Source organism: Puntigrus tetrazona, chromosome 10 (assembly GCF_018831695.1).
Source record: "Puntigrus tetrazona isolate hp1 chromosome 10, ASM1883169v1, whole genome shotgun sequence".
Classification (NCBI taxonomy): domain Eukaryota; kingdom Metazoa; phylum Chordata; class Actinopteri; order Cypriniformes; family Cyprinidae; genus Puntigrus; species Puntigrus tetrazona.
Genome location: NC_056708.1, coordinates 3,627,078 through 3,641,625, shown reverse-complemented (window position 1 = coordinate 3,641,625; position 14,548 = coordinate 3,627,078). Strand labels below are relative to the sequence as shown.

Genomic DNA, 14,548 nt, shown 5'->3' with positions numbered 1-14,548 from the left:
TAACGGCTGTAGGCAAAGTAGCTCTCGACGTTTTCGTCCGTAGTCGTCCTTCAGAAATACAGTGTTGTAAAAACACCCACGTCTCAGGTCGCCACTAATAAATAAATATATTGGAAACCAACTTCTTTGCATCATTAGCTGCTTTTATAGCCGGCGGCACTAACCAGACCGATAAACAAACACAGACCGGAAGTTAATTTGGGACAAGCGCGTGCGCCCGATGAAACTAGAATTATATAGTCTATAAAGTTACATAAATACACGGATTTATCAATCAAAACTATTTGCTGAGGAACAAATAATAGATTAATGAGACCAAATAACTGCCTGTTAGATTTACCCAAAATTAAATATCATCTGTAACCACTTTATAGACATCAGAGTCAGAGGCAAATTTTCTCCCAAATTATTTTACTTAATCCTAATCTTTTAAATGAAAGAGTTTCAGGATGTTCGTTGTAATATTACAGTATTTAGAGGTAACTATTATGTATAGAATGTAGCTTCATTAGACTTTTTTGTTTGTTAAACACATTTTCATAATGAGCATATTTGGATTAGAAATGTTTGTACAATCAACAGACGTCAGCGAAACAATCATAAATCAAAGTTCAAACATGCTTGCTTGATGCACAAAAACAAATGAGGTTTATTCCCATGTTAAACTAGTATGGTTGAGCTTCCATTGACCGTATTTGTGCTTTATGTATGTAAAAATAAATGAATCAAAGATTACAGGTATGAAAATAAAACATTTCATTTCATTCAGTTACCTTGTTTTTATTAACAAATATCATATATCACCGTATCACATGCAGGGGTGTAAAAAGTACTGAAACATTTTACTCGCGTGAAAGTAAACATACTCTGTAAAATTTTTACTCAATTAAAAGTACAAGTATCTGACCAAAAACATACTCGAGTAAAAGTAAATAGTACAACTTTAAATTGTACTCAAGTATTAAAAAAAGTACTTTTTTTCGTGACAGACTGACAGAAGTTTGGTTAGAGGGAGAAAATAAAACAAAATGCAATGGCACAGGTCAAACACATATATCTAGTGCAGCAATAACAAGAACACAAGATGAACACAAACTAACATCTAAATCATCTCTCTTTGTGTAACATAAGTATGGGACGTCCAAAAACTACACAAAGTGAATATAACAATAAGTCATACAACCGCTGTTGATGAATCAGTGTCTTTTTAAGTGAAACAATATATGTAAGAACATTACTAATACTAATATTTTAAAACTTGACCGTCGAGTTTACTTTGTGTGGTTTCTGTAGTGGTCCTGTGCCCTTGCATATACGGACTAAAAATCTTTGCTTGTGTTCATCTGAAGAAAGAAAGTCATAAACACCTGGGACAAGATAAGAATTTTAATTGTAGGTGAACTATCACTTTTCATAACAATGCGAGGCAGAGGTTCGAAACATATTCCAAACAGGACAGGATGCAAGAATGGGATGAATTAATGAGAGTCATGGAATTAAAATATTTTAAAAAGGCCACTTTTTGTGTTGTCTAATTATATGAATTCATTAGAAAATCGTGTAATTTTTAAGATTTAAATATATATATATATATATATATCCAAAAGTCCAAATTCCTACTAACACTTTTTGAAAGATTTACTAATCTTTATTTAAAAAATAATTATTCCCACAAAACTATTAATTTAAACTATTATTAAAATTTTCATCACTGATTTTATTTGCATTTAATCTTGTGCATTCAGCCAATATATTCCACGGCTAATGCCTCTGTTAAAACAGAAAGAATAATGAATAATCTTTTTTGACAGAAAACACAACTTTCCATCTCAACAGGCTTCCTCAGATTTGGTGGTGAACTGTTGGACCCAGACCTTTATCTGATGAAAGTCACAACTGAAGTAGAATTGTTTGTGTGCTTGATACGAGAAAACAATGATCATTGGTTCTCACATCAAGCGTGAGTGTTTGAGCTTACTTTAACCATTTTTAATGTGCATAAAAAGTAGTTTTTCTTTAAAAATGTAATTAGGTCGTACAAGTAGTCGGTCTAAATTGTACTTGAATGAAGTAAAATTCCCCTAAAATAATACTTAAGTACAGCAATCAAGTAAAATAACTCAAGTATTTTACACCTCTGATCACATGCACTCTTGAACCTTCATAGATTTTTAGTGTTCATTTAGGATTTTGGTTAAATGATGAGAACGATGTTTCAGGCGTACCTGTAAAAGACAGAGACAGATCACACTTTAATATTCAGTGCAGCTTTTCAACTTGATAAATCATGCTGAAATCCACAAAATTAATTATCTTCCTGTAATTTATGCGTCCTTACTTAATAATCTTGGTTAATGAACCATCTGTAAATTCTTTAGAATAATAAAACGCCAAGTCAGAAAAAGTTGGGACAGTATGGAAAACGCAAATTAAAAAAAAAGAAAGTAGTGATTTCTATATTTCTATTTCAATTGCAGACAATATGGACACAAAATATTTCATGTTTTGTCTGGTCAGCTTCATTTCATTTGTAAATATACATCCTTTCCCGTCATTCAGACCTGTAACACATTCCAAAAATTGGAACAGGAGCAAATTAGGGCTAGCAATCAGGTAAACTGGTTAAATAATAGTGCGATTTGAAACAGGTGATGTCAACAGGTGATTGTAATTGTGATTTTGTACAAAAGCAGTATCCAAGAAAGGTGTAGTGCTGTAGGATCAACGATGGGCCAAAGTGGCCAACGAATTTGTGAGAAAAGTATGGATATGTTCAAAAACAATGTTCCTCAAAGGAAGATGGAAGGTCATTTAGATATTTCGCCTTCGACAGTGCAGAACATAATTAAAAGATTCAAGGAATCTGGAGGAATTTCAGTGCATAAAGGACAAGGGCGCAAGCCTAAGCTGAACAACCACGCCGGTCAGACGGCACTGCATCAAGAATCGTCATTCATCTATAAGCAATATCACCACATGGGCTCAGGACTACTTTGGCAAACCTTTATCAAGTACCAAAATATGTAGTCCCACCCACAAATGCCAGTTAAAACTGTACTGTGCCAAAAGGAAGCCCTGTGTTAACAGTGTGCCGAAACGCAAAATGCGACAACGAAGACTCCGTACTGTTGGCCACCTTAAGACTTGATTGCAGCAAGAATGGTACAAAATTACACCTGAGACACTTCATCACTTGGTGTCTTCAGTCCCTAAATGTCTTTATGTGTTGTGAAAAGGAATGGCAACATTTACAAAGTGGTAAATGCTTCACTGTTCCAACTTTTTTTTTTTATATGTGTTGCAAGAACCAAAATAGGATTACTAATCTTGTTTGTGATATATTCATGGATGGGACCTCAAGGTAAAGCCAGGGGTGGTGTTTGTACAGTTCGAGTGCCTCAGGGTGGATGATGTTGTCTTGATGGCTTCATCAGACTATGACCTTCAGTAATTACTACGGTGATTTGTGTCCAAGTGTGAAGCAGTGAGAATGACTGTCAACACTTTCAAATCTGAAGTCATGGTCCTCAGCCAGAAAAGGGTGGCTTGCTTGGATTGGATAAGATTGAGTAGCTTTCTCAAGTAAAGGATATCAAGCACCTCTGGATCTTGTGAGGGTAGTTTGGAGCATTAACAGGTGGAATGGTGCTGCAGCAGCAATAATGCAGTAATTGTACCAGACTGTCGTGGTGAAGAACCTGAAGATGAAGCTTTTGATTTGACCGATGGTTATGACTAGAAGAAAGAGATTCGGGTACAAAGGGACCCAATACAAGCTGGAGGGAATATTTCTCTAAGCTGGCCTGGGAACTCCTTGGGATCAGTCAGTCGCTGTCCTGGATAATTGGCAGAATATGGATAGGTAGACAAATGTTTAACATTCATTGGCACCCACTCAGAGGATCTACTGGTGAGCAAGTGATGTAATGCTAAAATTCTCTAAATTTTTTTCCATTAAGAAACAAGCTACAACTGGTATGGTCCGAGTACATTTTCAACATGTTTTCATTTTTGCGTGAAGTATACCAACTTAGTCTTTGCTGGGTAAGGATTTCCACAGAATACACTGAAGAACTGGAAAGCCTGTCATTGCAAACATGCATTGTACTGCTTAATTCTGCTGATTTCCCCCCAATTCACTGCAGTTGAATTAAAAGAAAACAGAGACCATCTGGACCCACTCATAACAACTATTTATATCTGATTGTTTTGACTAAAAATAGCTTTTCTTGTTTTCACTGTCTGGGACATTCATTAAGACCGTGGAAGAAAACTCTAGGCTTTATAACATTTTATAACCAGAATGTTTTGTGGTGCTTACCGAAAAAAAGGATTTTTCAAATCCAGTGAATTCCCAGATTTAAATCCAGACTGATCAACAACCGCAGTGATGTGAATGTCATAGCTTTGTCTATAAAAGAAGAGATTTACAGTTAGAGAAAATGTTTTTGCAAGGTTGGACACTACCCTACTATATTGTCCTGATTAAAAGTTTGTTGTTTGGTGACATGCAAAAATTACTTTGGCTGTTTGAGTAAAAAGAAATGAATGAATATTTAAGATACTCAAAATTATTTTGAAGCAAAATGGAATGCAAATTATGGTTTCCCATGAACATCTCCAGTAGCTTTCCCTGCTACATCTTACTTTAGTGTTCAAAACCCAGAAATGCAGTTAGTCGTACCTCTTGTTGGCTATTAGGTGAACCCTCCCAGATAACGTCTGTCCCATTTTGGCAAACAGCGGGGTCTGCAGAAGACAGCGTACCTGATACCAGTGAGTCAAAGGTTCGTTTGGAGCAGTGGACAGCCATACAGTCATCCTGTACAAAAAAAAAGAACTATTAGTACTTTCAAGCATGTCGTCTTCATTCCTTTCATAATTGTGATTCTCACCTTGAGCCAGCAAAGGCCACATCAAACCAGAAAGCAAGTCCATGAATCAGCCCTGACTGCAGCAGTTTGAAGACAAAAGGAATTTCCAACCTGTGAATTACATACATCCGCTACAGCTATTAAGACAATGGTCGAGGTCATGCATTTTTATAATGTATCCTACAAGCTTTTTTTACAGATTGTACCTAAATTTGGCACAAGTCGTCTTAAGATCGTGCTGGTTAAAAATGATTACAAGGTTTCTGAAACACTAAAACTGCTAACACGTAAATGAAAGTAGATAAATGTTAAATTTATACATATTGATAGTAAAGAAAGAGGCTGTTATAATTGGATTGGCTTGGTTTCACCCTGAGAGTACAAGACCAGTTTAGTAACAGCCATTCCATAAGTGTGCCTAACCTAAATCAACCACTACTCTCCAGAAATATCTTGTATGTATGTACTAGAAATATGTTGCTAAAAACACAGCATTTTGGAGTTTTACATATTGACAAAGGTGCACTTTCTTTTGCCACTGCTGAATGCAAAAACATACGTAAAAGTTATAAATTGAAAATGAAAATGGTGAATCTCTTAAGAGGCTATTCCTGGAAATGGACATGCTACTGGTGTGCTTGAGCTTGTTATTTTTGCATGCGGCTATACTCTTGAACTGTCTTTACCGGTGTAAATCTTCTTCTTTTGCCTCTAGAAAGTTGATTGTGTATTTCACAGACCTGGCCATGAGAATCTGCATATCAAACGTGTCCTGAAACACAAAGACGTTACGACCTCTCTGACAACATTATGATGCAATCAGAGAATCAGATTCATGGATGCTGTCAGTATAATGTAGACTCACAACTATTGGCTGTTTGAAGAACTCATCCGCAGCAGAAGAGTGAAGCCCACTCAAGTTCACACCGTAGAAACATCTCTGATTCCTGGTTTAAAATGTAAACAGGTTTCCAACGAATGTTATTTATTTCAGAATTCTGTGAACGGTTTAGGGCCATGACATCGAAATTGCATTCTTGCATTTTTTCAACTGCGATATAACTAATGTGTTCACCCTCGGAATCTGCTTTGTGTACTACATTTCCCATTCTAAATGAATGCTGCTTCTTCATTGGGTTGCATTACTTTCTCTCCGCAGCTAAAAAGAATTACTGCTGTTTTTGAAAGCAAATATTGATTTGATTTAGATTTCTCTTTTGTTCATTCACTGCATTTTGTTCATTTATGAAAATAAATGTTCAACACTTCCATTAATGAAAGCATTCTTTTGTTTACAGCATTTTTTCACACCTGCCTAATACTTTTGCACAGTACTGTATATAGTTTAGTTGTTCTAGCTCATTTAAATGCTTGTCCTGTCTTATTTCTACATATTGAGGCCCCTTTGGAAGTTTTCTAAGGCCCCCTAGTGGCTTTTAAGCTCCCTTGTTTTAAAAGAATCTGTTTATCCAACAATAACTATTCATATATAGTCTTATTTTTGTTCTAACATAAATATTGGGTGTTCAACTTGACATGACACCTGGTAACATTATCTGTGTTAGTCATAAAAGTTACAGTGAGATGATTTAATTTATTGTTCTGAAGTATGGTCATACAAGGTATCATAAACTCCTCACAGTCGAGTTTAACAGCACAGACAGAGAGCAGTGAGCTATGTGCCATGAGTCAGGTTTGGACTGAAGCGCAGCATTTTACAGCGCCGGGAAGCTGCTTGGCTTCAGTTTGGTCACGGCACGGTGCAAGTACAGTGCAGGCATGTGGGCGGTGGGACCATTACTGTCTTTCCATGCTAGCAAACCACAATCCCCTGTGGGCCGATGTAAAATAAACCATCATGGATGAGACTGTAAACATACAGTGTGATGCACTAAGAGGGTCTGTATCAGCATGTTCATGTGTACTGTTAAAGAAATATTCTCAACACCATTTGTGGAAAAACGCCTATTCCTGTAGATGATCATTTTGGGTAATTCCTAAGTTTTATTTTGTAGAGCCAAAAAATGTCTACAGCGATACATACACAAGCCTGTTTTTGAGGTAGGCCTAAATACATGGAGATGCAGCTCGTACTTTAGTTAGACAAAAACTTGAAGCAAATTAATTATTCAGTAAAAACAAGTATTTACAAAAGAGTTACATGCTTTATCATTGTATGTTAATGTATGATTATGGTTTAAGATCATGTGTTATCAATATCTCTTATCAACATCTGTTAGTTAGAAGCACAGTTTCTTGTTAGTAAGATATATGGGCTTAAATAAATATGCTTTTGGGAACAACAAGCAAGGTAGCATTCATTACTCTCTGTATCTTCCATTCTATCTAAATATAAAATGCATTTTAATTATGCATTTCTGCACGTGCACTGTTTTTGAAAAGTGTGCGTGTGCATAAATGGCTAAGGGAGTATGGAGTATGATGTAAGAACTCGCAATGAATCAAAGAGCAAATAAACCATAATGACAGTGGACAAAAAATCAGTAGGTTATAGTGCATGAGCCATGAGAACCATTTCTATTTATTTTCACCGTCCACATTCATTGTAATTGCGTGGAAGTAGGTCACGGTTAATCGATTTAAAATAAAAGCATATTTTTACATATTATGTCTGTGCTGTGTTACTATTATTTATAAATACACACATTTGTATATGATTTTTTAAACATCTGTATGTATTTGCATGTAAAGACTATACATTTTTCCCTTAATATACAGCATACATGTATGTGTGTGTATTTATATACATAATAAACATACACAGTACACACAAATATAGTATCTAAACATAAACCTTTATTTTAAAATTGATTAATCGTGACTAATCATTTTGCAGCTACATGGAAGACATAAAAGGTTAATAACCGTTGGCCAAGTTTTCATTTTCGAGGTGTAAACTATTGCATTTATTAAATTAATATAAATGTGCAATTATTTGACAATGAGATTGGTGGCAGCACTATATGACACATTCTCTTCAAACCATGCAAAGGCAAAAAAAAAACCTTAAAAAGCAGATGTTATGTTTCCTAGATGTCCAGATGTTCTTTCTATGAATGAAAGGCTGGAGAATCGCTACAGTATGGGAGGCAGTAGTTGTTCTTACCAGAAGTTGGAGCGAGCTTGATGCTCCATGTAGAGTTGTTCATCAGTGAAAGGAGCCAGATGAATGTCACCCTGAGTCGGGAACATCATGCCTGGACAGTGATAGAAAACCAGTAACTAATAACCCATAGCATTTGAACATAACATGTATGTGTACAGGGAAATTTGATGATTGCTGTCGGATGCGCAGACCTTTGGGTTTTAACCAGTTTTTGGCGTGCAGATAGCTCTCTAACATCCTCTCATTGAGGAGCATGTATCCCATGGGCTCTGAGATGATCACATCCACCTTCTCTGGGCAGCAAACTTCCTCAATCTTTTCTGACAAAACTGTGATTTTGTTGGACAAGTTATTGCTTTTCACTAGAATCTGAAGGGACAAGAATGACAAAACGACTTAAGCTTTATCAACAGAATCTATGTCAAGGTGATTCATTTATTAGAATAATACGGGGGGAACTTCTTTCACCAGAATAAACATCAGTTTAACTACAAACTTTTATGCTAATGAAATTAGTGCATCAGTACTGTCTAAAGTTATATTATAAATAGTGCTGGGCAACGATTAATCAAATCTAAAATAAAAGTTTTTGTGTGCTGTGCAAATAATTTGTATGGAATTATATGAGCAATTAAATGCTTAACAAAAATATGTGCATGCTCATTTGATTTATTTATATATGTGCTTACGTAATATTCCAAGCACTTCCTATTGAAAGAACATAATCATTAATTTCAATAAAATTTAAATTGATTATACTTTAAATTTGTATTCAATGCCATAATTTGAACTTTGCTGACACATGTGGTAGTAGTCCACAAAATACTACAAGAGTAACAAGAGCTTTCCATTAAATGAGAAAAACAGCGCTATTAGTACTGTTAAGAAAGCAGTCTTTATCCGTGAAAACACGTGTCCTTTCCCATTAACGCAAGTTTCGGGGCCAAATCTGTTTTCAAGTCATTTAGCAGCCAGAATGTCATGCATACCAGACATGCAGGAAAGATCCTTCTGAAGGACTCTTGAAGGTGTTGCCCTGTGAAAATGTTCCAGAAAAGCTGTCTCGGCCTGGATATTTTTCCACAGAACCCATAACCCTGAACTTCAGGCCAAACGGGTGTGCGACAGCAAAGATAGTGATAAGTGATTTATCATCCTAGCACATCCAGCAGCTGGCCAAAAAACACATATGTCCTCACCGTGCACTGGAAGCTCTTTGTAATAGATTCACCCTTGGAAACCTGTTATTTACTTAACAGGAATAGTTGGCCAACGAAGATACGCTAAAAAATAGTCCTCGCCCTCAGGCTATCCGAGTTTGTTTCTTCATTTGAACAGATTTGGAAATGTAGCACTGCATCGCTGTTTCGCCAATGGATCCTCCACAGTGAATGGGTGCCATCAGAATCCAAACATCTGATACAAACATCAAAATAATCCACACCACTCCAGTCCATAAGCTACTTTCTTGAGAAGTGAAAGGTGTGTGTGTTTTATAAAGAGATTATTAAGATGTTTTTGTTTTACTTCAAGGCTAAAATACAAGTCCTCCATTCATAGTATTGCTTTCTCCAATGTAAAAAGTCTTCTTGTCTAGTAAAACCCTTTTTCACCAGTAAAAACTGTGCAAAACAGCAAGAATCAAGTACATTTTATGTATGGACTTTTTCACTGGAATAAGCATTATTATGGATTCATATTTTGGGATACAGTGACAGTAAAAAATTGGTTTGTTTTTGCATTTCACTCTTCAGTACATTAACTGGTGGACTGGAGCGGTGTGGATTATTGTGATATTTTTATCAGATGTTTGGTCTCTTATTCTGATGGTACCCATTCACTGCAGAGGATCTATGGCTGAACAAGTGATGCAATCCAATTAAGAAACAAACTCATCTACAACTTGGATAGTCTGTGTGAGTAACAGACCCAAATTTAAGCATTTTATTGTAAGAAAACAATCAAAGAGGAGAACACATTTCAGTCTGTTCCTCAAACAAAGATATCTATGACTTTAAAAGATGCGCAGTATAGCATCAGACTATTTTTTATAATTCTGCTAAACACGCAGAGCATCTTTTGTGTTCCAGCAAGAAACTGACATGAGGGTGAGTAAACGTATTATAAGCAGGATTGTGTGTACTTCTGCATATTTTGCCACAGAACTGGCCTCCACTGCATACACTTTCTTAGCCCCGGCCTGGACGGCGAAAAAGGACAATATCCCTGTTCCACAGCCCACATCCAGAACCACCTACAAACACATGAAATACCATAAGAATAAAGGCTTCAGATGAGGTACTGCAGAAAAAATATTAAAGGTAAACTCAGGAACTTATTTACATTTACATTTAAATGTCATGTTCTACAAAGATATTTTGTAAATGTTCTAAAACGTCAATTTTGATTAGTAATATGTAGAGCTAAGAACTTCATTTAGACCTTAAAAACTATTTTCTCAAAATGTTTACATTTTTTTACACTCTTAGATTCCAGATTTTCAAATAGTTGTAAAGCTCATTTATTCAGAATTCAAATTATGTATAAATCTCCATTTTACAAAATGTTGCCTTATGACTGGTTTTGTGGTCCATGGCCACAAATGACTTGATTTTTAAAACCTCTATGAAATGTTTTAGTAGTTTTAGCATGTTGAATGTGAAATTTACTGCAACTAGTAAGGACAAATTACTGAGAAATGTGTCCTCTAGCAATTGCAAAACATACAAATGAATAACAATTACACTGTGATGTACATGTTGTTATCATGAACAAAAAGTATTAATATTGTGTAGTTTTGGTAATATAATCCTGGTGACTGGTATCAGCATAAGACCTTTAAAAACTAGTAGCAGGATAAAGTCTGCTGTGTTTGATGATGTAATGTTATCAGGTTAATAAGAATAAACTACCCAGATAAAATATAGAGACACATACTTTATCTCTGAAGTCAACATCATTGAGCAAGATGGCTTTTTGGTAGGTTGCAGTCCTGAGATAGTCCTGAAGCATGTTCTGCTGCTGGGACAGACAGCCATAGAACTGAGAGAAAACTACAAATGTCTCACATTTCTTACAGAATGTAAGTAATATATCGCATACACAGGAACTGAACAACATTGCAAGTGCGTGAAAGGTAATTCTAAGCTTTACCTGGAAGTACTGCAGTGCAGATGATTCATCTGTCCTCTGCTGAAACACAGACTGATGTCTCCTGATCTTGTGCCATGAGCACAGGATTTCATGGAAGATCTGAAACTCTGTGCAAAAATCAGTAATACAATAACACAGTCCAAAACAGTAATGGGATATAGTCAATTAAGAAGACCACTTATAGCTCAAGCTTCATGTGTCTTTTGGCTGTAAAGTGTACAAAGGAAAGGTAACTTTTATAATGTTAGTAATATTTCAATACAACCATTGAAACGACTATGGCTTACTTATTTATTAAAAAAAAAAATCATGTTAAATTATGAGTAGCAAAGTTTTTCAGGAAAGTCTCCATCTCTCAATCATCACTGTATTGCATTGTGTTATACTGCTGTATTGCATTTAAACATAATCTTGGCAAGTCATTATTGAGAGATATAATTGAATCATTTAATCTTTTGCCACATAAATATCAGATTTTGCCCTGTAGTTTTTTTTTACTAGAGTATGAGCTCCATGTTCAAATTCATGCCATACTCTACGAACCATAAACGTTTGATGCGTCAACAAAAAAAAATTTGTCTAAAGATTCAATAAGATGTTCAGTTTCAAAACAAAAATGTACATTGTCTGTCTTTAATCAAAGTTAATGTTAATTTATAAATATACTTCATGTTGGATTAAAACATATCAATGCTGATTTTGCTCTTTTAACTTGAAATGTTAAAAATGGATATGTATATATACGAACATTAACCTAGATGAAAATGTAGTTCACTGGTATTGTCAGGGTATCAACAGTATAAATCATACTGCAGTATTTAGAAGCACTACCAAATGTACATAGAAATATATTTCAATAGTTGAAATACATTTGTTATACTGAAGCATTCTAAATATCAGATATTAAATAACATGGAGACTTTTAGCGCTTTTAGGTCATTTCCTCTGTATAAAGAGAGTGATGTTGAGCGTGTCTTCACAGAGCTTGCCATTAGTGATTTTTCTATCATGTTTGATTCAGTTACCAGTGGATGTGTCCAAAATCTCCCTGAGCCGTTAAATGCAGATGTGCAACAGATGTGCTGGAAAAAACGTAATGCTTCTCCGAGGAAAAAGGCTGAAATATTCCACACTTTGATCTTGGAATAGTAATACTAGAAAAATAATAATCAAATTATATAAGAATTAATAACGCTATGAGTCTTCTTGAGCATTTGATGTGACTTTCGGCTTCTGCTAAAGGGCATTGCTAATGAGATCAAAACATTTCTGTATCGTTTAGATGATCGATAAGGCAGAAATCTGACTTATATATGTAAAGAGTGAGGAAAGGTCTAGATAAACGCAGATAACTAACCTGACTGAGTGCTGAAGCGCATGATGATACTGAAACAGCCCAGAGTGATGAGGAATGAGCGGTTGGCCACCCGACAACACTCTGTGTCCCTCGTGATGGAGAACTTAAAAACACAGACCCCAGCATCTGGAAGCATGACAATACATGTGAACGTGATAAAACAATAAATGGATTGGGTCACCCCAAATCTATCATCGTTCCCTCAACCTCACGTCATTCATTAGATATACAATACAAAAAGGAAAATGTTTGTGTTTAAAAAACTGTTCATGCATGTTTACGTAAAACTTAAGTGGATGGTCAGCTGGACGGCACCCATTCACTGCAGAGGATACACCGGTGACCAAGTGATTTGACGCATGCTTCTGTTCAGACGATGAATACATTTTCAATAATTCAAATTCATAACCAAATGTTCACAACAACAAAAAACGGAAGCATGAACATTTTGCTAAACATCTCCTTTTGTGCTCTGCAGAAAAATCACTTGTTTAAAGTCACACAGGTTCGTGATCGGTGCTTCAGCTATACACCGACATCAGAAATGACCGTATCCTGCTTATGTGAGCTTCAGGATGCAGAAAAACACCAGATCGGTGCTATCTGATTTTGTGCGCCAGGAGGCAGAAAGAGCTGGCGGCCAGGACCAGTGTACCATGTCAAAGAAAACAAGAGTCCAGCGCAGGCGATGCTAGAGCTCAAGCGGCAGAACAGCCTCGCCGCTCATGGAGAATGAACGGCGAAGCCGTAAATCTGGCCATCTGTCAGCATAGCCAGACCACACAATGAGACCCGAGAAAATGTGTGACGCACCTGAATAAAGAGTCTTCTTTTGCCCTTCAACCAACAAACAAGACACTACAAAGAGCCAGTTTAGAAATGTGTATTAAATGACATTATTTACAGTGTAAATGCTTCCGTGTGCTTCCTTAATCTTCAAATTATTAGACATGAGAACATACTGAAAACGGGCATTACATAATATTGATTAATGGCTAATTAATTAATTTACGTAATTCCAAAAAAGGGGGAAAAATAGGCTGACCAAACAAATTAGGTGGAAAAAAGGCTAACACTTTATTTTAATGAGTCGTTAGACTTAATATGATCAGCCAGACCCTAATCATATAGCAATTATTTAATATTAATCAGTACTTAAATATATATTTACACTGTAACAAGGACACCTTAAAATAAAGTTAAACTAAAAGAGCATAGTGATGCATAGAAAAAAAAACCACCAATGAGATAAATGGTGACTTCTGCATAGGTTTCTCCGTTCATACTTATTTCAAATAAGTATGTAACCATTTAACCAACTATATGTTTAGGGTTAGTGTTTGGTTTAATGTTAACTGCTTATCATTTCATGCATAATTATTACTATATAAAATACTAACACGTAACAACGCCAACTTATTATGTCTTCTCATAGATTCAGAGGCTATCACAACAATGTCTAAAATAATACATTTATATCTATAATACATAAATAATAAATGCAAACATTTTCACTTAGGGCTATATTTGCCAAAATACGTAAGTCGGTAAATAATACTAAGTCAGTGAGTTCAATAACGTTACTTTTGAGCAGGCAACTCTTCCCAAAGCAAATTTACTGACAGTTATATTAAAAAAATGTGTAGCTCTGTGCATATTTTGTTCGAAGTGTAAAGTATCGTTTTGTTTACCGTTATTAACGGTCAGACAGATGTCGTCCGGCTCTCTGTGTAATTGAAGCGTAAGCTCCTGATGCTGACTGGAAATCGGCTGCTCTTGTTTCAAGTCGTTCTCGTTCAGAAAGATGAGATTTACAGAAAACCTGGTCTGTAACTGATTATCGCCCATGATTGAATCCGGCAGTCATTGTAGGCCGGTGAAGCTCTCATATCCTTCTCGTACAACCTTTTGGCAGAGTTTGTGAGCAAGTTTAAACGAGAGGAGGCTCTACGGCCTTGACGCCGGGGGGCGGGGTTAATGACAGGCAGCGATGGCGCGAACGTTTCTGACAAAAGAAATAAATAATAAAAAAAAATA

At 35.8% G+C, this 14,548-nt stretch overlaps 1 protein-coding gene across 5 annotated transcripts; it reads right to left on the bottom strand.

Annotated features, from left to right (window-relative positions):
• Window positions 1-764: 764 nt before the first annotated feature.
• carm1l (coactivator-associated arginine methyltransferase 1, like) lies at window positions 765-14,459 on the bottom strand. 5 transcript variants are annotated; one of them, XM_043250817.1, is made up of 13 exons: window positions 14,203-14,458; window positions 12,512-12,637; window positions 11,155-11,261; window positions 10,939-11,043; window positions 10,145-10,255; window positions 8,193-8,370; window positions 8,002-8,092; window positions 5,740-5,821; window positions 5,561-5,646; window positions 4,896-4,985; window positions 4,685-4,822; window positions 4,322-4,411; window positions 765-2,225 (listed from the first exon to the last, which is right to left on the bottom strand). In XM_043250817.1, exons 1-13 carry the CDS (start codon window positions 14,357-14,359, stop codon window positions 2,216-2,218), a joined length of 1,371 nt encoding a protein of 456 aa, XP_043106752.1. In that variant the 5' UTR covers window positions 14,360-14,458; the 3' UTR covers window positions 765-2,215. The 5 variants fall into 5 exon arrangements, with proteins under 5 accessions (XP_043106752.1, XP_043106754.1, XP_043106755.1 ...); XM_043250819.1 differs by having other exon boundaries at window positions 10,939-11,022; XM_043250820.1 differs by having other exon boundaries at window positions 10,939-11,019.
• Between the last annotated feature and the right edge of the window lie 89 nt (window positions 14,460-14,548).

Coding starts and splice junctions, on each gene's coding strand:
- carm1l (XM_043250817.1), bottom strand. CDS start 14,359: ATGGGCGATAATCAGTTACAGACCAGGTTTTCTGTAAATCTCATCTTT. Junction 12,638..14,202: donor CTGTCTGACCGTTAATAACG/GTAAACAAAACG, acceptor TCATGCTTCCAG/ATGCTGGGGTCTGTGTTTTT. Junction 4,823..4,895: donor GTGGCCTTTGCTGGCTCAAG/GTGAGAATCACA, acceptor TTTTTTGTACAG/GATGACTGTATGGCTGTCCA.